Here is a 25,283-nt window from a genome sequence, read left to right on the forward strand (position 1 = left end):
TGTTGATTTCTTTGGATATGTTTGTTTTTAAAATGCTTTGCAATTTATAGCTGAAATCCAGAGGATTCACCATTTCTACAAGACAACAAAACAAAGGGATTTTAAAAGTTCATTCAAGGGTACATGTTATTGTGAAAAAGCTGAGAATAATACATAAACTCAGAAAAAAGTCAGATCTGAACCTAATGTTCCCTTGTTTAAGTTAGCTAATTTATTTTATAGACTTCCCAACTCCTGAATGACTCCGGGTACTTACAATTAAAGTCCAACATATTAAAAGAAATGCAGCCAACCAGAATAGAAAAATACAAAAAGTCCAAAATAAATCAGATTAAAATAAAGCAAAATAAAAAAGGGACCTCCACAATCATCCTGTTCCCAAGGCCTGGAAGAACAACCAGGTCTTCAGTAGTTTCTTGAAGAACATAAGGATGATAGCCACACAAAATTCCAGGGATGAGATCATTCCAAAAGGCTGGAATTGCAGTAGAGTAGGAGTGCTTCCTAGGTCTGCAAGATGATATTCTTTAATTGATGGGATGTGTAGTTCACTCACTCTACTGGACTGAATGCATAGGCAGAGACAACAGATGATAAGAGATCCCTCAGCTAGCCAGGCCTCCTATGATACAAAAGTCTCTAAGGTAAATACCAGGCCCTTCAAATTGTACCAGAAGCCAACTGGGAACCAGTTCAAGTCACAAAGCATCTGTCACACATGCATAACGTGCCCCCATCAGTGCCTGCATTGCTGCCTTCTGGACCAGTGGTAGTTGCCAGATGGTCTTCAAGGAGAGCCCCATGCTGAGCACATCACTGTAATCCAGTTGTGAGATGATTGGGGGATGAATGGCTTTCTGTGATGCTTCTGTTTCCTAGAAATAATCTTACAACTCCACCCCTTCCATTATTACATACTGGGCCAAAAATGAGAAGCTAACTCATGTGGTTAGCAGTTTTGCGGCTCTCCCATTTGAGCTTTCAAAACTGGAAGAATTCCATTTTGTCCCACTTCATTCTTCATTCAGACAGATAATTTTAGATGGCCAAAACCAGTAATCTTACTCTTCACCCCACCTCCTTTTTTGTGGTGGTAGAAGAGCCAAGGTGTTCTCAGTCATATAATTTTTCCTTGTATATTTCCTACTTTTTCTTTTAAAATTATATTTGAGTGAATACAGTTAGCCTTCTGTCTGCATGTGTTCTGTCTCAACCTTACTCTTAACTACTATTTTGGCTTAATTCTGTATCTATTGTGTATCTCATTAATTTGTAAGTGTTTTCTCTCTCCCCCCCCCCATACCCACATATAGATGTCTGTCTGCCCCTTCTCTCTCTCTCCCTTTCTCCCTCCCTCTCTCTCTCTGTCCCTCTCCCTCTCTCTCCCTCCCCTCTCCCCCTCCCTCCCTCCCTCTCTCTCTCTCTCTCTCTCTCTCTCTCTCTCTCTCTCTCAAACACACACACACACACACACACACACACAAATAATCTGACTATTTTTTTCAATTTCAATTATATAGAATGTAAAGGATGTATGTGTTTTTATTTTTATAGTTTTAATGTACGATGAAAATGGCATTTAATGTTGTTGTACCATGTGCAATGACAATAAAGTAAACTATATAAACTATATTCCTGAGACTATTTTATTTCGGTCTTTTATGGAATTATTTTAAATATACCAAGGATAATTCCCATTTTAAAATCTTGCTATGATTTATTAGTTTATATTTTTTTAAATTTAAGTTGCTCATCACAGAGTTCAGTTCGTTGATTCATGGTGCTTTACAGCAAAACAATAAAACATGCATCATAACAGGATTCAAACAAATCCAGCGTTAATACCTCCACAATAAATTTAAAAATAAAATATTTAAAACAAGATTATTAGAACAGCAGGTGGAAGCTACATCTGGGGGCGGGAGATCTTGTTACAGTGATTCATTCTGTTGTCGTGTCAGACCTCCCTGGTAAACCAGACAGGAAACATGATTAGATGAGGTAAATCTACTTTATTGTGAGGCTACATTAACACAACCTTGCAAGTCTGAAGGTAAACTTCCTGGCTGCCACTTTCAATTGTTTGATCCATTCCTTCGAAGTTTCTTTCTCTAATGGTGAAGCCATTGGGGGCTCCTTCATCTTTTGTCTGATTGTTTCTTAGGCAGCATCTCTTCCCTCGTTTCCCAAAGGTCATTTCCACATTCCATTATGTGTTGCCGTTTCTTTGGTCTGTTGCAACATGCTCCCCATCTTTAAGGACCATTCAGAGGCTGCAGTTAGTTCAGAATGCAGCACTCTATGTTATAATCAGGGTTAAAAGGTGGCAGTACATTATATTAACGTTGCAGACTCTATCGTGGTTACCAATGGCCTTTCAGGGATAATTTATAATACTGGTGCTATAAACCTTGGTATGTCTTGTCACCAACTTTTCTATAGGATGATATTCTCCCATTGAAACTGGGACAGCTGGTACAATCTCCCTTCAGTGGGGTAAGGGAGACCTGGAAACCCTGTGTTTTGATGGCAGTACCAGGCCTTTGGATAGCTTCTCAGTGGACAGCCAGTTGGCTCCCACCTTCTAAAAGCAACTCTCAACAAAGGTTGTTTAGGATGCAGTTCCATTTTAGTTGCATTATGGTTAACATTTGGCTTTGTTAATTCTGTTCTATGTTTCTTAACTGGGTGCGGCTCTTTTATTTGTGTATTTTTAATTTGTGTACTCAACTTTGTATATTTTATCTTGTAAAACACTGTGTCATGCTCCTGTCGGAGCCTGAATCCGCGGGGGAGGATGAGCTGGAGCTGTGGCCAATGGAGGCTGAGGGGGTGGCTTTTTTGGTTTCGGAGGAATGGGGGGAGGAGAAGGACAGGGCAGCCCCAGGCCTCTCAGGCTTGGGATGGCTTGCCAGAAGGGAGGAATGGGGGCAGGTCACTGGCTTTGACAAGTAGCCTGTCAGCAGCTTGAAATTTTGAATGGTATTATCTAAGCCCCTATCTATCCTGGCCCAGTCCTACTTTACCATGCATTAAGAACAGAGATTGGTGATTGTTTTTACCATCAGCAGGGATATTCACTGGGAAGGGAAATTAAGCCAGAGAATGCAAGAAACACCGCTGTGCTGTCTTCACGATGCATCACTTGGAAGCCTCATTACTCTGGCAGAATAGCTACTAGGACAGTGTATCTTCAACAGGTTCCTGACAGTTAAGCAACAGGAAAAACATAAATTAACATGGCCCCAAGGAGTAGTTCATTGTCAATTTCCTAATCTGCGTAGGAATGAAAGTTGCTCATTTATTTGCCTATTTCACAATTTAATATTTTAGTTTGGTTTATGTGTATATAAACTGAATCCCCACTTCTTGTATTTTATTTGTCAAAACTTTTAAAGTTCTTCATGCTAATTTAAATACTATTGATTTGGAGAAGAAGAAAACTTATACTAGTTTTCCAAGTATAAAAAGTACAGGTATTCCAGTTCCATAAAACCTTTCCTCTCATTTGCTTTGCAGATCTGTCACATATAACTTAGAAAGTATCATGCAAATGAGCAGTAGATGTTATTTATTCATCTGTACCCAAGGATTTATTGATCAATATTTTACATGTCCTTTTCTGTCTTGATAACCTTTTTGTAAAAAAAAACGATAGAAGAAAATATGCACTCTGAAACCTTATAGGCTCAGAAACCTTAACATAGTATTCAGAAAAGTATGTAGAGTAAATGGGATTTGATAAATTTTGATTTGAAGTGAGTCATTACTGTGATTGTTGAACATTGATTTTTAGCTGGCTTCGCCTAATGTCATTTTGGAATGCGATATTCATACATTTATTTTATTTTGCAGATTGTACATGCACATAAGCCACACTTCATGGCATTACATTGTCAAGAGTTTGGAGGGAAAAACTATGAAGCATCTATGTCTCACGTGGACAAGTTTGTTAAGTAAGTAACAAAAAAGTCAGGCCAAAACTAGATAAATACTTTTGCTTTTTGAAAAGAAAATAAATGCAAACCATTTGATAACCTCTTCAAATTACTACTCTGTTCACCTCTACAATAAGTACGCTATTTTATAATCCAATATTATTTATCTAAGGAGAATTGCTTCCACTACTTGTTTGACTTGTCTTGCTATTACTTCAACCATTTTGGAAAATAAGATTGCTAGGAAGCTGCTTTATACCAAATCAGTGTTTGTTTATCTAACCCTGTGAGGAAGCCATAGACCTTTGCACCCTAAACTCCTCTTTCTTATTGAAAGCATTTATAATTTACAGTTCCTTTTGTTTAAAAAAAATGTCTACTTACTTTTTGTAAAATAAAAGCACCCCTCCCACACACACACACACACACACACCAGCCACTTGAAGGAACATACAAAAACACAATCAATTTTCCAGGTTTCTAATGTCCAGGTTTTTATATTCTGAGTTAGGGTCAATCTGTTTATTGATGGTTCAAAAATAAAAAATAATAATAATAATAGAACCACCTGAGATAGTTACCTCCTTCTGATAATGCTGACTACTTTATGCTATTTTACTTTCCATTTTGAATGGATACTTTTTTCTGATTATTTTACCTCTGCAGAACAGTAATTGTATTCCACTTCAAAGAATTAGTCCCCACAGGTCTTCTGTCTGATGTGGTTTAGTAATAATTTATTCTTGGAGTATAATTTTTTTAGACATACTTTTACCACATAAGTGAATATAAAAAGAAATGTTTTTTTCTTTTGCTGAAAAAAGAGAAATAGTGCCCTCTCCTGAGCACTAGAAAGAAGTTCCCTCTCGTTTTTATTACACTAACATTCCTTTTAGTGTAACATAGTTGAAAGGTGCCTGCAAATATTCATGGCTTGACTTGTGAAGGAGAACTCAACAAATAAACAATAGAATAGCAATTAATTAAATACAGCAATTTATTTCCATTGTTCATTTGTAACCGATTTCTCCAATAACCTCCCAAAAAATAAGAGGCTGTTAATATGTTTTGATTGTTCGTAAAGAGTTCCTTAATATTTCAAAAGAAATTTACTCTGTATATTTTCTTTTTTAATTTTTTCCCCAGAGAATTGCTATCTAGTGATGCTATGAAAGACTACAACAGAGCCCGGGTTTATCTGGATGAAAATTTCAAGTCACAGGAACACTTTACGGTACATTTCCTGACACTTTTTTGTATGTTATAGATGACTTCACTTATGCATCTTTACAAAAGGTGGTCTTTGTTAACCTTTAGATACTATTCCCAGTAACTTTGGTCAAATGCTGGTCAAATAAATTCCAGCAGTTGCATTATTGGCATATATGGAGGAATCTGGTTGAGGAAGGGTTACATAAGGCTTTTTTTTAGAGTTATTGCAGGTCAGAAGTATAGTATATTTAATTTGCAACCGCAAATGTATTTAATAAGAGCGCTCTAGATGTTAGCTTCATTTTTAAAAAGACAAAACAGGCATTAATAAAATCTGTTATCAGCAGTGTGATAATGGTTGGAGATAATTCACCACATAAAATAGGTGACTTTTCAAACCCATATAGTAACAAAAATTTAAGCTATGATAACAAAAAGCAGGCCAACACCCCAATCAACCAATAAGAAGCCATACCCAATCAGGCATAACTTAAATATTACTCATAGAATAGTCCAAAGCACACCTTCCGGTGGAGAGAAATTCCCTGAGGATGGACTCAGCACAGGTCTAAAAGCTTAGAAAATTAAACCTTTGGTCCCAGTGACCGACCCAGATTGAATCCTGCAAAAAAAAAAAAAAATTACACATTTCAATTGCTTTCTAAGATTAAAAACCATCATAAGATAGTAAGATGTTAGGAATATATTATGCATATTTTCATAAAATAATAATAAAATACAAGTTTACATAATTTTAAATCAGAATTGGATGCTTTCTGAAATCTTACCACCACCACTCCCCAAGATTTTGAAGTCATGGTTTTAAGGTCAGAATTGTGGGTCGCTTAATTATAGATTGCTGTTGTGTTTGCACTGAAACTTCATATATCTTCAACAGAGCAACTGTCTCACTGACACATTCTCATAAACACAAGCTAAGAAAAATAACCCCACAAAACTCCTTATCATTCACCCAAATCGAAAAGAAACCAAATGAAAAATTGTAAACAAATTGACACAGTTTAAGAATCGGAAACCACCGTATCTTCCCACGAATGCACAGCAAACCCTGGCTGGCTATATAAACGAGTGCTTGTATTCAACCTGTCCCTGGGCTTATTAAGAACGTAGGTTAAAAATGGCTTATCTTCTTAATGCCATTTTCATTTTTCTCAGATCTCATTCTATTTGTTGCCAGGGTAGGAGAAAACACTGTAGTTATTCAGATGTTGATTTTGGACTATATTCAAATGCCAACTCAATCATGAAGTACTGGGTAACTTCAGTCCACTCTCAATTCAGTTACTTCCTAGTCTATCCACTACTGCTTTGGGGATGAAATGAGGAGGCCTCCAAGCATTCCATGGTGAATTTTCAGAGAGAAGACAACAAAAATGAATGAATACTTGGTTTATGGTAGAGAGTTCTTTGTTTATAAACATCTGTGATATTGTCGTAGCAGACAAAAACTATATTATATGTTGAACAAAATTGTGACTTGGTGGAATCAATTTATTTGAAAACCTGAACACTGAAAGTAGCAAGGGAAGAGTACATCAACCAAATAACAAACAGTGAACTAACAGAAATATATATGTAATGAATGCTGAAGATGTTTCACTTTCAATATAAATGCCCCTACAGTGATGGATTTCAGTACTTTAAGCTAATGTGACCTTTAAATAAGATAGGGATTGTGCTGCAGTATAGAATAACATTACCGTAAAATCATGTTCTCCTGATTGCAAAAAATTGTAAAGTTAATTTTTGTTAGATTAATGACATTTGAGCAATATTTTCAGTCAGGCTTGCCTCAATTAATTGGCCATTAACTGAAAAAAGAAATTGAATTTATCTTGTATATAAATCCTGTGTTATTAATGGCTTTCAGAAAATTCCGTGTGTTCCCAGAAATGGAAAACACATGCTTGATCTTGATGAGCGTATTATCTGTCAGAAGGAACTTTTCTAAATATAATAAAATGATTCAGGAAGACTGATATAATTTAATTTAGTACAAGGAGAATTCAAATATTTGATTAGTTCCTTTTAGATCATTTTACCTCTGGGGGTGGGTGGATGGAGGAGAAAGACTACATTTTCTTGACTCCTCCTATCCCCCCAGTCTCTTGCGCTGAGCACACTTTCACCACGAGGTGGAGCCAGGATATTACATTTACACACAACTAAAGCCTCTTGGTGTGCAAATTATAGCAATCGGCTAAAGGATTTGGTGTTGAATATTCCTTTTGCAAATTTGGAGAAATTCAGAAGGGTGTATTATAGATCTGGATCTGGTTTCCTCTGCCACATTTGATTTCCAGTGGTGGCTGTCATCAGTTGAGTAGATTTCTCTTCTACTCCAAATCTCATTTTCTGCATGCATACCCCGATTTACTATAGAGAGTGGAAAAATTGAAAAGATAGTCTTCTGCCTCCTTTCTGTTCATCACCTCAACTAAGCATCTAATGTAGATGATCATATATTATTATTTCTGTTTAAAATAATATTTCTCTTTCTAAAACGAAGAAACAAAAATATACAAACTATTTAACCAGTAGATGTAGTAATTTTATATATTTATTTATAAATATGGGATTGAGATTTATACTTTGTAATTTGAAAATCTAGCTGAAGTTCTATTTGGTTGCATTTTTCGACTGTGCCATTTTTTTCAATAGAGGTGATTCTCTTTTCAGTCCTTAGTCCCAAAGAATAATTTGACTGTTATCTCCAAGTCAAAAACATATTAGGCCAGTTTAGATGATAACTTTATTTGAATGGGCATAGAAATTATGCTTTTTATTCCTATCAACAGTGCTCCCCATCTTCCTTTGGATGCATAATCTGGAATATGCCTTTACCTACCAGTAGTTTCAATTGGTTTTATTTCACACAAGTCGGTTTTCAGGAAATGCCAGTTCTAAGCCTATGCATGTTGGATTGGAAGAAGCCACTAAAGGCAGCTAGTTTCTTTATTATGTCTCTTTATCCTTTACTTGAAGCCTCTTGTTTGAGTATCTAACTTTTTATGATTTTAAAAGAGGTATTTGCCATCAGTTAGGCATGAAAAATGATTCGTCTTTGAAAGTTTTCAAAAATTCATGTAGGATATCATTGTTGGAAGTGACTATTTCCCACTTCTTTCATTTTAGTGACTGCAAACATACATATATACACACACACAAACAAACACACACACGACGTGCATGTAAACATACTTCAAATATTTAATTGAGGTTTTTCAGCAAAAAAATAGTGATATATTAACCATTAATATATTGAATACAAATTTCAAGTATAAATACAATTTTTCCTTATATGTTCTTTTTCCAGATATCATATATTTTGCCAGTAAAATTCTTTAAAAATAACTCTGATGTTAAAAAAAAATCCTTGACATTACAGCAGAAGCCTTTTTAATAGCTTTTCCATTGCAAAACCTGTTGACAGTTTTTCTGATATTAATAAACAGTCTACTAATCCTTATTGGCTTTGTTCACTCACCACTTCCATTTGATTTTGGAATGATATGCTAAACCAGACATGGCTTGTAAACCATTTATAGTTAGCATTTTATATGAAATAAGTAACAAAAGTTTTCTTCAAGCCATGGTTAAAACAAATGGTGTTTTGGCAAAATCTGTATCAAGAAACCGTATGAAACAACAGCCTCTTTTTCAAAGTGCAAATGTTTCACCTCCATATGAATATCTATGGCATCGGCATGCCAGCTGAGAGTTTATTGTTAAAGGTACATTTAAAGCCGCTGTGTTTGCAGAACTAATTGCAAAGTTCTTTTGATCTTTCTGTGTATAACAGAGCACTAGCAATAGTAACTGCATAATCTATACAGAATGTACATACAGATTAACATACACACACACACACACACACACACACACACTGTTTGAAACTGCTAAAAGTCTTCTTTTTCATATGGGATGAGAGGAGGAAATATAATAAATGTTAATAATTTAATAAGGTATAAATGGAGATGCTACTCAAAGATGCATACAAAACTTCACATATGATTAACATGAAAAAGATCCCTTCCTGATCTTTCTTTGTTGATTGCTATTACACTGATTATTTAAAAATAGTTTCAGTTGTTTAGAAGAAAAGCAAAAACTCTATAATACTTTGATCTTTTTTATTGTAGATTCTCCCCCGCCACCCAAATAATAATGTAGATCTACACATGTTGTTTTAATCAATGATACAGCTTGAAAAGTAAAAGCTGAAAGAATATTATGGTTCAATTATAGAGAATATATGTAGAATATATGTAACTCATAAATTGAACTGTTGGTAACAAATCATATTCAGGTAAACAGACAAGAAAACACCATGAGACCAACCAAAAATTGTGGTCCTGAAACATGGGAAGAAACAACATTTAGTTCATTTGCTTTGAAGTAACATTACGCTGTTAATTGATTAATTATTCTCAAATGTAACCTTTGGAGTAATTTTCAGTATTTATTTTCAGTACTATTCAAGGAACCAGTTGATTCCTAAGATAAAATAAAACAATATGTCCTCCAACATAACTCATGGTTCTTATATAGGAAAAGGACAGTTCAACACTGTAATGTTATATGTGTTCATTTAGAAGTAAGTGCTCTTGTGTTTAAGAGTCTTTAGGCTAGCTTTCAAGATAAACAGGAAATTTTTATAGATCAGTAGATCTTTTTTAAAAAAGTGCATTATTGTATGTGGTAAAAATGTTTTGTCAATATGTAGTAATAATTACGTATATAAAACTCCTCTTCCTCTGATATTTTTAAAGTTATAATGTAGGAAAAAGTCATGTCACAAAAAATAAACAATTTATTCACATTGGGAAAAAAAAGATACAGCCTATAAACTCTCTACTTGTCAAATGCGTATCAGTGTACATTTAGCCACTTTGAAGTAGCCACTGCAAAATTAGTGTCTTTTTATTACTTTAATTTTAACTAAAATGGTTAAAACTGATCATCTTAATTACAACCCATTTTTGTCACAAATTTTGTCCTTGGATATTAAAATGTTTTCCTATATTCTTTAAAGTAAAAGTTAAAAGATTTTACTAAATAATGATTGGTAAGTATATACGTTACCATATTTTTCGGACTATAAGATGCTTCGAAGTATAAGACGCACCTAGCTTTTGGGGAGGAAAACAAGAAAAAAAAATCTGCCTCTGCCTCCCAGCAATTTGCCTCCTTGCAGCAAACAGCCTGGTGACCTTCAGCACAGCCTGATTTAGCATGAGCAGCTGATTGGCGGTTGGATCGGCCTACTGGAATACCGATGATCAGCTGTTCCAGGCTGCGGGGATTGGCACCACCCATCGCCACCATTGCCGCCCATCGCCACTATCACCTATTACCACCTCCGTGCATCCCATTTTTGACCTCCGTGCATCCTGTTTTCGGTCTCCATGCGCTCCATTTTTGGCCCATTCCAGGCAGTGGGGATTGCTGCTGCCGCCTATCCCCACCACCTGGAACAGGCCAAAAACAGGATGCACGGAGGCCAAAAATGGGGCATGTGGAGGCGGTGATAAGTGACTGCTGATTGATGGCATCGATCCAGCTGCCTGGAACAGCTGATAGACGGTAATCTGGGAGGCTGATCCAACCGCCAATCAGCTGCTCATGCTAACTTTTTTCAGCACCATGGCAACTTCAAACAGTCACTAAATAGGACAGTCATTAACCAAGGACTGTCTGTATGGGGTCAGTAACAGGATTTTGCATTAAAGTCTATCAGAAAGAGACTTAATTAGGTTGTTATTGTATACATATTTACTATGAAATAAGTCCTACTAAACTAAACAGATTCAGACTAATTTTACATGCTGCTATTATTTAAAAAATAAGTTTTATAAAAAAAAGAAAATATTGCTGTGGTCTTAGAGGAAAATATAGTAGGAGAAAGCAGCTTGTTCAACAGCTTGTCTTGGTCTGTGAGTGCACATAGTATCCTCTGATTTCTGTGAAATTTAAGTACACACTAATAGTCTTTTAAAAACTTCAATGTAATGCGGCAGTGATCGAAGTAGAAAAAGAACCTCTTGAAAGGCAAATATTAGGCTAGATAAAGTTATCTTCTTGGAATAGGACTGTGTCTCCAATGATAAAATGGGACATAATTGCTTACAAAATAATGAAGTGCTATGTGAAAAAAAATTGCTAATGCATTTGCCAGTAGACATTCAGCTAATTCATAAATAAGAACACACTGACTCGTTGGATAAATAGCATGAATGCTATTTAGTGTTATGAACTCTTGGGTATATTAGAGCTTTAGAACTATTGCATTTACCATAATGAAGTATTGATGGCAGAAAACAAAGCAGCACTTCATGTTATATGCTCTTTTTATATTAAAATCATAAGACAGTCCAAAAAGTCACATTTTCTCTTGTATAATTTTCCAAATAGAAACTTCAGTAATGTCTACCAAGTAAATTTAACGGATAGGCTGATATTTTAAATAATGTACCTATTTCCCAATATATTGTGTATTATCTATTTAGAATTTCACACTAGAAGCATTAATTCATAACATTTATTTATGGATTTATATTCCTGTCTCAAAAGGATAGTAATGTCGAACATTACACAGTATTTTTGAAACATACTGTATTCTAGATCGATAACTAGTTGATGTAACCATTTCCTAGAGCCATGATGGCGAACCTATGGCACGCGTGCCACAAGTGGCACATGGAGCCATGTCTGTGGGCATGCCAGCGTTGCCCTAGCTCAGCTCCAGTGTGCATGCGTGTGTCAGCCAGCTGATTTTCAGGCCTTTCGGGCCCACCGGAAGTCGGGAAATGGGCCGTTTCCGGCCTCCGGAGGGCCTCCAGGGGGGTGGGGAAGGCCATTTTCACCCTCCCCAGGCTCCAAGAAAACTTCCGGAGCCTGGGGAGGGCGAAAAACAGACCTACCGGGCCCACCAGTAACCTTTTTGCCATCACGTGCCAAAAGCAGGGGGAGTGCAGAGGGGGTGTGCGCGCATGTGTGGGGGATGGGTGGGGCACGGGGGCATTGAATTATGGGTGTGGGCACACTGGCACGCAACCCCCCCTGTGCTCCCCCCACTTTTGGCACGCGATGGCAAAAAAGTTAGCCATAACTGTCCTAGAGATAAGCTCCATTGGATACAGTGCAATTTATATCTGATATATCTGAATGGGATTATACTGTACTAATACACTGAAACTAATCTTAACTGTGACAAATGCTAAGCAAATTTTATGCTTAATTTAGATTTTTTAAAAATCCAGATTCAGAAAACAGATGAAAGACACAACAGAAACTGTTCAATAAAGGATCTACCATGGTTATTGTGTCTGCAAATAACTGGAAAAGTAAAAAAGATCTTTAAGAAGATTGAAGTATATGTTAGAATTTGTAATGCTTATACAAAATCAAGATAATCTATTAGAGCTATTTATAAATTGTTACTAAAATAATACTGTGCAGAAATAGAACAAATTAAAAACTGTTGCATGAAATGGATGCAAAATTTAAGAGAAGAAAATAATCTGATGGGAAAATTCCGGTTGGTTCTATTTGGCACCAACTGTATGATATTCAAGTTGTCTCTCAGCTATGTTTTGGGACTTCCAGGTGGAAAACATGGTAGACTTGACATGTCTTTACAAAACTGGCACTGTCACCAAAGCAAATATCAATAGTCAGGTATAATGCCCAAGCTAACAGGGCTTCCCCAGATAGGGGAAAGCTGTGAGATTGCTACTTGAGCTCCAAAGGGTAACTTCTTGGAGGAGAATTTGCATGATAAAAAGGGAACCAATTGGGGACCAATAAAGCACCTAGTATTTTGGGAAGATATGCAGAAAGCTTCCTAAAAGATACTTCCTCAGAAAGTATAAATTACTATCTTTTTTGCTGTTCAAGAGTGGAGTAATTAGAACATTTTGAGGTTCTGTATAAAGCTGGCAATACAGAAGAACATATCTGATAGTTCCTGTCTGTTATGGAAGCATACCGATACTATATTTCTCTGTTGGAGTGTTTCCTGAAGTGCTTCCATTGTGAAAGAATCAGACAGTAACATCATCATTGCCCAGAGAACACTCCTTTCTCCATCGTGGTGACCAACACCCCTTTGTGTCCCCATTAAGTTGCTCACCAAAGTGGTATCCATCTACCTACTCATGGTTGCCTAATTTCAAACTGCTGGGTTGGGAGGAGCTGGAGCAAGTGACGGGAGCTCATTCCACCTCATGGCATAAACCGGAGCTCAAACGCAGGCCTGCCAATCTTCAGCCCAGCATCCTAATTACATGAGCCACCATGCTCCCAATTCAGCTAGAAGTGTTAAAAGGAGAGCATAATATTGGTCTAAGGTAAAATATCTTCTCAGATCTAGAATGTTAAGCTGCATAACATACATAGCTGGTGACAGAGTGTATCTCATACTATTTGCAATGGGAAACTGAGTGGTATTACCAACATCTGTTTGACAGTCTATGTTGAACAGACATTGCTTACCTATGACCCTTACTTATTGTTCACAGTCCAAAGATATTAAGTGAGTAGTGAGAAATCCTAGGAGACAGAGCTTGTTGTAAACTCCAAAGTGGCCTGTATCCACACCCTTCTCTTCACACCCTGAGTGCACATCTACCTTTGGAAGTTCTCCAGAACTTGTATTGGGTAAGAGAAGCAGACCACTCCCCCTCCCCCTTGGCCTCCCTTCTTCCCATATCTTTTCTGTCATCTATAAACAAACTTTTAAAGCCTCCTAATTCAGTTCTGGTCAGCAAAAGTCCATTTAAGAGTTACAGAAACAACACGTATATTTTAACCTTGCTCAAATAAGACAACTTTATATTCTTTCCCCTTGCTTTCAACAATTTTGATATTTAATGCCTTTAAAAAGATGCCAGAATTTGATTTCCTTTTATTTTTCTTTATATCGTCTCAGAAATTTCTTTAAAACTATAAATCTTTTTAGTAAATCCAGAATTAGAAAGTTATTCTTATACTCTTCTGGTTTGTTATTTTTTTTAAATTGTTATCTTTTTAAATTATTAAGACACCTGCCAGTTTCATTTGTAAATCCAGTTTAACATCTTTTTCCAAGTCATTCTTATAATGTGTCATTTTTAAATCCACATTTGAATAAACCTCAGTCTCATTCAATCCATTTTTATGATAGCGGACAATCTTCTGAGGAACTTCTGAGTGCATTGTTCCCAAATATCCTTGAATTGATCCAAAGTTAAGAACATTTTGTTCCATTCTGTTTTAATGTGTCTCATCTCCTTAAATTACAATCTTTATTTCTTTCTGGTTCCCTCTACTAGATTGAATACTAATCTTCAAAGTCCCACCTTATGTTTTTTCCTAATCAACAGCATTTTCTCACTGGAAGATTTCTTATACCCTGTTTCTCCCCAAAATATGACACCCCCTGATAATAAACCCAATCTGGCTTTTGAGCGCATGGCAATAAGGCCAAGCGCTTATTTCAGGATTTAAAAAAAATAAGATTTTTGGGGAAACACGGTACTTAATCTCAAACTCTTCATATATCTTTTTCCAAACCAATAAGAATTATTGTAATTAATTTCGGAATCTTATTTCAAATCCATCTGGCCCTTCTGGCCCCTTAGTCTGTTTATAACTTTTCAAACTCAATGTACTAATCACACTGTTGCTGTTTATTCTAAAACAAAATAATAATAATAATTAAGTCATTAATCTTGCATAAAACTTTTTTGCCAAAAATTGAGGGAGATTCACCCAGTGTAATGAAATTTGCCATTCTGAAGGTTGTTACTATCCAAAAATCTGTTAATAAGCAATTTCCAGAAGTGATTAAGAAATACAATGTGAACCCATGTCCTTGGGCTTGGGCAAAGATGGCAATACCATGGCTCCAAAAACTCTAAACCCACCAGAGACTACTGTCTTATAGTTGTTTCATAGGGAGCTACTATCTGGAGCACCTATAGGTGATCCCAAGTCCTATCCTTTATCCAGAGATAAATTCCAAAATGCTAGTCCACTTACTGGTTCCTCATTCTGTTGTGATTATCGGCAGAGTTGTTTTCAGTTTGCCATTGTTTCCCCAGAAATTGATACGTTTTGTATTTTTAAGAAACTAACTATATGTACTAACAAAGTAGAAATATTACCAAAAGCTTTCTTGGAGCATAACCCTATATCAGTGGTGAAATCCAATTTTTTTTATTACCGGTTCTGTGAGCGTGGCCTGGTGGGCGTGGTGTGGCTTGGTGGGTGTGATAGGGGAAGGATATTGCAGAATCTCCATTCCCACCCCACTCCAGGGGAAGAATACTGCAAAAACTCCATTCTCACCCCACTTCAGGGGAAGGATACTGCAAAATCCCCATTCCCTCCCCACTCCCGGGGGAAGGATATTGCAAAATCTCCATTCCCATCCCACTCTGGGGCCAGCCAGAGGTGATATTTGCCAGTTGAACTACTCAAAATTTCCGCTACCGGTTCTCTGAACTGCTCAAAATTTCCGCTACCAGCTCTCCAGAACCTGTCAGAACATGCTATATATAAGAAGAAAGGCAAAACTTATAGATGGAGGCTAAATGAGACAGTGTTACAAAAGTTTCTTAGCCATGTTTTTTATTCTTCTTTTGTTTCTTAGCAACTTTTAGGCATTACAACAATAATATAGGAACTACTGAAGTATTATTGCAAAGTGCTGCTACAAATATTAATGAATCTTACTGTTTTCAATTAATATGCCAATATAAAACTATATAGTCTGGTTCTTTCTTTCTTTCTTTCTTTCTTTCTTTCTTTCTTTCTTTCTTTCTTTCTTTCTTTCTTTCTTCCTTCCTTCCTTCCTTCCTTCCTTCCTTCCTTCCTTCCTTCCTTCCTTCCTTCCTTCCTCACATTTATACAGCTGCACATCTCCCTAAAAGTGACTCTGGCTGGTGCACAACAATAAATAAAACAGTCAATATAAAAGATAAAAATTTATAAAAACACAGTAATAAATAACATAAAACAAAAATACTAATCATAGCTAGTAACCAACTGTATATTATATATAGAATGAATTAAATAAATTGAACAAGGTTCAATATCTGTAAATTTGCTCTAAAGCTCAGAATACAAGGGACTGATCAGGTAACAGTATGCATGGTGTTTGGTGAATTATAGTTGTGGGTGTTTTATTAATTACATGGAAGTGTTACAGCACCAACTGGAAAAAAGTATTTTCTCTGAAGTATTCTGTTTGTACACAAATATGCCTTGATCAGATCTTGTACTTGGATGTATGTGTGTGTAGTTATCATAAATTAAATGTAGCCTATGGATGAAGTATCCAAAAAAAGTTTGCATCAATGCTTTCTGCAATTTACAAGGCAGAAAAAAGTCCTGCTTAAGAATTAAGAATTTAATGTGCATGAAGTTTTGCCCCAAGTTTTAGTACTTTATTAAAAACAAAAACAAAAGGTAACTACTTCCTAACTTGTTTTATTTTAGCTATTTGTTCTTTGCCTTGAGTATTAAAATGTCAGAAATACTTATTTGTTCTTTTGTTAAATTTAACAATAGTTGCAATGTACAACTCAAACTAGACACTCTCTGACATTAAGAAAATGTTTTTACTTAGATGTAGAGGGCTTTCCAAGTGTCTATTGATCAGTGTTCTCCAACAGCATAGAAATAATGTGTCTAATTTAACTGGCCACATGGAGGAGTATAGGAAAAGCATTACTTATCCCCTGAAAGGCTTAGAATATCAATAGGAGGACATAACATTAATGACTTTCCTATACTGCAACCTCAAAAACGGCTAAATGAGGAAGAAATTATGCATTTGTTTTCCTATAATTTTACCAGTTGTCTTGTTTTACTGCAACACTAAGGCATTAAGAGTGAAATGTCACACCGAGACTTCTTTCCTAACAATTTGCTTGACATGCAACTATGCAGCTTTCCTTTCCCTGCCCCCTCCCTTCACAATACAAGGGAAAAAGATGGTTCACTTCAGAGCCAAGCCATGGACTCTCCTAGGTGAGTACTATGGAACTTAACTTACAATTATTTAAATCACAGCTTTGCAACTTCCTGACATGTTTTCCCCCGATCAGCCACTAGAGTGCCTATAACAGAACACTGGGCAAACATAATGTGTGCTGTGCTGTATCAGGTGGAGGCGACAGGAAAGCAGATCATGGCTTTTATACAGAATGTCATTCAATATAAGAATCTGAGAAAAACACAATAGACATCATATTGGGTATTTTTCACTTTCTGTTCTGCATTTCCTGCTTTTAGCAAGAGGCATACAGGAAACACACAACATGATTACATAATGTTCTCTCGTGCAAAATGTTAAGTAATAAAGGAGGCAAGTAGGGAGGAGGTTCAGTAGATGCTATTGGAGCAAATTGCTTAAAGAGGTGGGATAATTACACAACAATTATTTATATGTAGCATTTAAATCTTAAATTCTGCCCAGGTGTGCAAAGCAATATGGAATTTTATCTTCACAATAATCCTGTGACGTACATTAAACTTAAAGATAGTGATTGGGGGAAAACCATTCGAGCTTCATGGTTGGGTTGAGAGTTGCACATGGATCTCACCAATCAGTCTAAATCAGTCTAACTATTCCATAACATTAGCTTTTGAATGGGAAAAAAATCCATCTTTATTATAGGGTGTATCTGCTTAATATTATTAGGGTCTAAATTGGTAATAGAATTTAGCCTTCTTATAAAATTACAGTTGTCATTTATTTCCAAGCCCACTTCAAACAAAGTAGGGATAATCATTAGGTTTACAGAGCCATGCCATTTTAACCAATACTTATATGTGCTGGATAACATAGAAATACAATAAAATTGGACAGTTGCAAAACATTTTAAAAGAAATCAAGTATCAACATAATTATATTTTTAAATTACAACTCCTTTGTTAGAAATGTGTTGGACTGACCCTTAATATTGAAAATGACCAAGAAAACTAGCATCCTTGCATTAAAAACAAAATATTATATGAGATTTCACTATACTATTTTTATATTTATATTTCATAAGCATAGGTACATACATATTTGTCAATCAGCTTGGGAGTCCAGCTAGTTTTATGAGCACTCAATGGAGGAAAGAAGAGTTTCTTTACTGTGCTCTAGATTGTTCCCAGTGGTGGGTTGCTACCGGTTCACCCTGGATCGGGTGAACCGGTAGCGGCGGTGGCGGTAGGCTCCGCCCACTGACCCGGACACGCGAGCGTGCACAAGCCTACGAGCAAACTGGTAGCGACGGGTTTTGAAACCCACCCCAATTGTTCCTATCTAGAAGATTGTCTGATGCCCTTCAAAAGTTTTGGCATACATATCTGGAGCATGCATAGAACAAGATTATTGCAGTAGTGTTTTATAGAAATCACATAAAGAGAAAGAAATAAGAAATGCAGATGGTAGCATTCAAACCAGGAGGGGAAAGGTCATATAAAACTACGAACAAACACTGTTATATCTTTTTAAATGCCTTTTGAAATAAAAAAATGATCCAAATATGTAAATAGGAGGAATCTATTACACTTTTTCAAAGAGAGAACTTTACAGCTGAAATTCTACAACTACATTATCACTACTAAATTGTTCATGACAGGAATCATACCTGTTGGGCTGTTAAATAAGAAAAGGATAGCTATAATCCTACTTTTAGGTCAGAATGTTTGCATTACGTTGGATATTGCAAATTATAATTTTTTAAAAAGTGAATAAAAGATAACTGAAATTATCTGATGCTCTTCTTAAGCTTCAGGCAGATTTATATAAAACAGCTTATTCTTAATATATTAACAATATATAATATTGGATATTGATTTTCTTGGCCATTTTCAATATTAAGGTTCAGTCCAACAAATTTCTAACAGAAATTGCAATTTAAAATGCAATTATGCTGATACTTGAGTTATTTTTAAAATGTAAGCAAATAAAAGGAATTGATTCAGACATAGATTATTTTTTTAATGTCTAAAAGAAAAGAAAACTTTTCTAACTTCAAAAGGAGAATTTTACTTCATGCTAACCTTGAATTTCTTTGTTATATCCACCGAGGTTTTGTTACTTTTTATAATGGCAGTTTTACACACTTAAATCCTACAGTGGCATACACATGCACGGATGCTGAGGCTGTAAGGTGATGTGAATGTCTTCTTTTGACACTTCACTTTTCAAAGTGAGCACCAGTCTAATCCCTTAGCTAATATGGTACATGAAAACAGATGATACACTGATGGCTTTTAGATATGCGTATTTTTAAAGTCTGAAAGAAACAAAGCTTGGAGATAATGAGATTTATATAGTATTATGGTTTGAAGACAAAGTTTTATTCTGTGAACCTTACATAAGCATTTTGAAAATTCTACTTTATAAAAGTAGGAAATGTGAAAAAATATACTATATCTCTCTCAGGATTAATAGAAATTAGCGAACAGTCTTTCATTAACCAGTTTAAATAGTGCAAAATAAATTTAATATACTTTCCTAAAAATATGTACTTCCAATGTGTTTTAAAAGGTACATTGTTAAGGATCACATCACCTCTGGCAACTAAGTAAGTTTCAGAAGTGGTTTGCCATTTTATCCTTCCTAGGACTGAGAGAGATTGACTGCCCAGGGTCACTCAGCTGGCTTCATGCCTAATGCAGAAGTAGAATTTACAGTCTCCAAGTTTTTATCTATTGCCTCAACAAGTACATCAAGCCAGCTCTTTCCCAGAGCATTTCCGAGGGTAATTACTTTTTTTTTCTTTTCAATTACAGTTATATCTGGAGTGTGGCATCCTAGATAGTGATCAGTTTAAATGCAAAAATCCCATAAAATTGTAATTTCATAATTTTCATCAACTTTTCCAGTTTGGGGTTTATATCACATTCAGCGAAAATCAGATTTTTTTTTTGTACAGATATCATAGTGGCTATTTTGACGTGATATTATTTATAGTCAGCCTGAGAAATTTTGTTGCATCCAATAATTATGCAATTCATGGTTTCATCTTTTCTTTACAAAATCTGCATTTCTTGTTGTTTGTTGATACATAGTAAATAATTGATTTCACCATTTTGCTCATTCTTGAGCTGCAAAAATTAGTGCCTTCTGTTTCTTTCTTGTTGGTGACAACATGTAGCCATTGACAATTCCTGACATTTTCCACTTTATTTTCAGGGTTTTTCATGTATTGGCCATGTAGTATTTTATTTCTCCAATTCTCTAAACAGTTTTTAACCATTTACTTTTATAATCATGTTTTACTTTCTGCTCTGTTCAGGATGTTTCGTTTGTAAACTACAATAGGCATTTGCTCTGTGCTTGACTATTTTGTTTGAAATAAACCACAGCCTTTCACTTTTCATATTAAGAATGGTTAGTTAATACCACTTTGTGGATGCAATGCATGATGTGTTGTGAGGAGTTTAATTTGTCCAGTTCAAGCTGAGTCCAGTTTACATTAGCAGTAGTATATATGGTTATTGATTCTGCCCATATATTTATAGCTTTGATTGTATTTCCACCATTTAACTTAGTTTTTTTATGTTTTTAAATGGACTAAACTTTAATTTCATCATGTTACCCCCATTTAAGTATTCCTTGGTGTTTGTAGCTTTTCTCTATGGGCAAAGCTTTAATGATATTCCCATTTTTGTATCATATACTTCCATTTTGTTCCAATTTTTTTTTCTTTCCTTACACTGAGCATCACACATTTATCAAATCAAAATTCCATTTTGATTCCATTACTTTATATTATTACACGATTAAGATTTAAACATTTCAGTTATTTATTTTCCACTATCTTTGCTTTAAAATATCTTGTCTAATAGGTGGGATATCTTTCCACTTTGTTTTAACAGTTCATAACAAAGTTTTGTTTCATTCAGTATATGAGTGAGGGTATCAGTTATATAAAGCAATGGAAATCTATTGAAAAAAATCCTCTCATGATGTTTACATTTCCATTTTCTTCACTAGTTATCATCAAAGTTGGTTTTTGTTTTTTCACAGCTTCTATTGCAAAATTCTGAATGTTTGGCTTAATGCAAGCATTTCTGTTATCCACCTGTGGAAGTATAAGAGAATCAAATGTCTTTTTATAATCAATATAAACCATTTGTAACTTGGTTTGTCTTCACTTGAAGTTTTAGCAATAAATCATTTTTCTTTCATGTAAATTTCTGCAGTTATTTTTCTGTTTGCATGAATACAGTTAGTTTTTTATATGTAACTTGAAATTGTGGTTGCTAATATATCATTTAGCAGCTTGAACACTGCTGACAAGTAAATGATCTGTAGTTGTTTGCAACTGCATCCTTACATCTTTTACTCTAAAAAATCTTCTACTAATGGTCATCTATTCTTCAACTTTTTCAATTTGTCTTTCTTAGAGATTCATCAGATATTTCAACTAAAATCCATATACTCTTTTTTCCTGCTGCAGTCTTGTTCTTCACCTTTTTGCTTGCTTTTTAATCATTTCTGATGTTAAGTTTGTATCATCCATTTTGATTGGTCAATTTTTTTCCACTTTCAGTTATTCATGTTTCATCTTTATTATGTTCTTTTGGATTATGCCAGATGTCATTTCAAAATTTTAATGTTTCACGATTAGCAGGGCAAGCATGTTTATAGTATTTCCCAGCAGTACTTTATAGAACAAATGGTGGCTTGATTTATTTACCTCAATATCATTCAATTTTCTTTGAAATAGTTGATTTTTTTCCTCATACATCTTTAATCATCTTTATTTTATTTTATTTTTTTTATTTTTATATCTTAGCACCAGAATTACATTTTCTGTAATTTTTTCTTGATCTTATTTCTTTCCTTCAAATTTTTCATTATTACTGATATCAGCTCAGAATTATAATCTTTCCAAATGAAATTTCTATTTAGGTGATTGTTGCTTTTATTTTACAGTGTTGTGTTATCAACTCTAATGTATCACTGCTGTGTGATATTATTATGGTTTGCTGCAGAGTCATCCAGATGTTTAGACTGGATTTGGCATTTTTATCCACCACCATCATCATCATCAATATTAGTATTTTTATGCATATGGAGTCTTACATACTACATTCACCTTCCATTTAATAAAATAAAGAATATCTTTATAGTAGAGATCTCCAAGTTGATTTGCAAAACAACTGAGTATTTAATACAGTATTTCTTGTCCCCATTATAGATTATTCTTTTGCATCATTTTGTTCTTTGTTACTTCATTATATTTTACAAACATTTCCTTTATGATGGTGTTAACTTGAAAACAATGTGCTATAAGTGGATTATTTCTCTGTAAGCAAGGAAGCAAGGAAGGAAGGAAGGAAGGAAGGAAGGAAGGAAGAAAGAAAGAAAGAAAGAAAGAAAGAAAGAAAGAAAGAAAGAAAGAAAGAAAGAAAGAAGAAAAAAAAAGAAGTAACACTAGAATGAGGCTGGAATGAAAGCTTTTGTAGTCTTTATTCGACTAGCATTTATCCTGTTTCTCTAGTTCTTTTTGGCATCCAGTTTCATGGCGGGGGAATTATGTACTGTTACTTTCTGCTTGTCTTAAACATCAATTTGTATCAGAAGAATAAAATAAAATGCTAGCAATTCAGGCATTTTAGGACAGTTGAACTGGGCAGTTGAATTTCAGTGAGTCTCCATGCAAAATATTCCATGTGCTTCATTGTGGCATTAAAAGATGGGCCTAAAGGACAACGGGGCAATAGCAGGAGGTAATAAAATAACGTCTAGTAGTCCCTTGATATTGATGAAAGAATTGAAACTTAACAGAATTTGAAATTAAGATATCTAGCCTTGTTTTCCATGACAGAGATATCTGTCATAGATTTTTAGATTTTTCTTGTTGAGTAACCTCCAAATGTTAAAACAACTTGGTGCATGCAGAAAATTGTATCGCCAGGTGCGTTCCAAATTTTCCATTTGTCAGATAATTTAGTCTAGAATTCATTGAAGGATAATGAGAGTTTTAGACATATTAATTTTCAGGGCATCCAATTGGGAAGCTTGGTCTGTTATATTTGTACCACCATATTTTCTGGGGTTTAGTCTCTGGAGGTAGTCATTTGAAGATTTTGTTATTCATTAAAAATGGCTATTCATATACTAATCAAATGTGAGTATTAGTATAGTTTCCCTGCTGGCCTACATATTTTCTTCAGGAGCAAACTGATTGAAAAGCTAGTGTGTACCATTCAGGATTCATTGCTGCAGATTATTCAAAAACACACAGCTGCAATTCTTTCTATTGGCCATAACTCTGCATGCCTTCATGGTGGAAAGATGCATTGATATATGATATAAACATGATATATGACAACACAGAAATTAATTTATTTTGCTCTTCCTTTGTGTGACATTTAAACTGAAGTTGAAGGATTGGAATTAACATATCAGAGCATGTTTCTAAGTGCCACATTTCCCCAACATTCTAATTTTATATTGTGTGAGCAGTTGTATTTAGATACCGAGCACTTATCACATAAAATGTTAACATTAACAAAATGAATCGGTATCACAATATTTTTGTTTGTGTTTGTTATAGTCTTTATTTGTTAATGTCTACATCCTCCTTGGCTATACTTGGCTATACCCTGAATTACTTAGCTGCCAGAAAATCATCTAATTTTCTGATGAAAAGGAAGAAGCACATGTTGGTGTAAAGATGTCAGGTCAGGTGGTCTGCTGACTTTGTTCCTGACTCTTCCTCCTTAATTTTTGCGATTGATAGAGCCACTGGAACCGAAGGGTATTGGTTCTTTACTGCTGAAGATCCCATTTTCCACTCCCACACCCTTTCTCTATGTTGCTTTTTTTAATATTTTGGGAAATGTATGAAAAAATGATAGCATTACAGATATTGCCTAGTAAAATGTGGAGGGGGGGAAGTTTAAAAAAGAACAAAAGCATTCATGATTAGGACAACATCTGCTTTATAAAACAGATTATCTGTTTTTCTCCTTTTCTCTCCTTTCCCATCCTCTCCCCCCCCCCCTTATGTTGGGCAGAAGACAGGTCTGATAAAGTGAGAGGAAACAAGATTGGTTTTCTAAGGGCACTAGGCCCTTCATGATCAGCTAAATCACAGGCTGTCTCACTCCCTGGCTGGGTAATGACCTGCTCCCTGCACCATGGCACCTGCACCCCCCATGGGACATTATGATGTGCACCTAGGCAACTGCAGGGGCCCACACTGAAGGTGAAGCTGTCATATCGATCTTTTTAGCTCTAAAATATGAGCCACTTTACTCTGCTCCCTGATGCTGTGATGTGAAAAATAATAACTTGGATCCAAATTAAAAATATTGATCTCTGGATGGTGTTGAAAGTAAATAAACACCTTCCGAAGTTTTCAGGTCAGCCGAGAAATGGTATTCAGCAGTAAATGTGTCGGCGTGTCAGAATCCAGGGTTCTTGATCTGTTTTTCCTTTTGAATTGATTTTTCATTATTTACTTCCTAAAAGTGTTGGAATTTGGTCCTCCACTGCTAAATCCCAGTGTTCGGGCAAATTATTTCTTTGGAGCTTCTGAAGTGCTCCTAATCCACTCGCTCATTGATTGATTGATTTTTGACTCAATAAACTTGCATTACCCTTGCTTTATTTAAGACTTCCATCATAATTTTTTGTACATTTAGGCTTGACTTTTTTATTTCCCTCTAACAGATGAGCTGACATTGAACTATCAAACATGTGGGAAAACAATTGCCACAGGGTTAATTTTATTGCTAGCTCCATGCATTTTAAGTAGGTGTTAGGTATTTTCCACTCCCGACTGATAAATTGCTGCTGAACCACTAAAGCTTAAAAATGAATGGGAGCACAGTAACTACAACAAAAATCCACTTATATAAATGTATTGCAGAATGAACAGGAGGGGACAGAACATTTTATTTCAGTAATATATTTTTTATTATTTAAATGTTCAAGGAAAGAACAAGCTTTCTGTAATAAAACACTTATTGTAATGTTATTCATGCAGTAAAGTGAGTGAAATGGCTGCATGTTCCTAATAGAGCATGAGATTTGGTTTCATAAGTGTTTTATTTTTGGTAAACAATCACACTGTTGGTTCATTTTTCTCAGCAAATATTTCT

General features: G+C 35.2%; 1 protein-coding gene across 5 annotated transcripts in view; it reads left to right on the top strand.

Moving 5' to 3' along the window:
- Positions 1-25,283, top strand: part of INPP5A (inositol polyphosphate-5-phosphatase A) — a 283,547-nt gene that overhangs the window by 99,961 nt on the left and 158,303 nt on the right. For all 5 annotated transcript variants that reach the window (XR_011600509.1, XM_070945903.1, XM_070945902.1 and 2 more), the window contains 2 exons: positions 3,856-3,956; positions 5,085-5,172. Coding sequence is in view for 4 of the 5 variants with exons in the window: in XM_070945903.1 (XP_070802004.1) it covers positions 3,856-3,956; positions 5,085-5,172 (189 nt within the window). In the remaining variant the exon portion in view is untranslated. The remainder of the gene's footprint in view (positions 1-3,855; positions 3,957-5,084; positions 5,173-25,283) is intronic.

The sequence above is a fragment of the Pituophis catenifer genome, unplaced genomic scaffold, assembly GCF_029215685.1.
Source record: "Pituophis catenifer annectens isolate HBS135680 unplaced genomic scaffold, rPitCat1.0.hap2 SCAF_6, whole genome shotgun sequence".
Classification (NCBI taxonomy): domain Eukaryota; kingdom Metazoa; phylum Chordata; class Lepidosauria; order Squamata; family Colubridae; genus Pituophis; species Pituophis catenifer.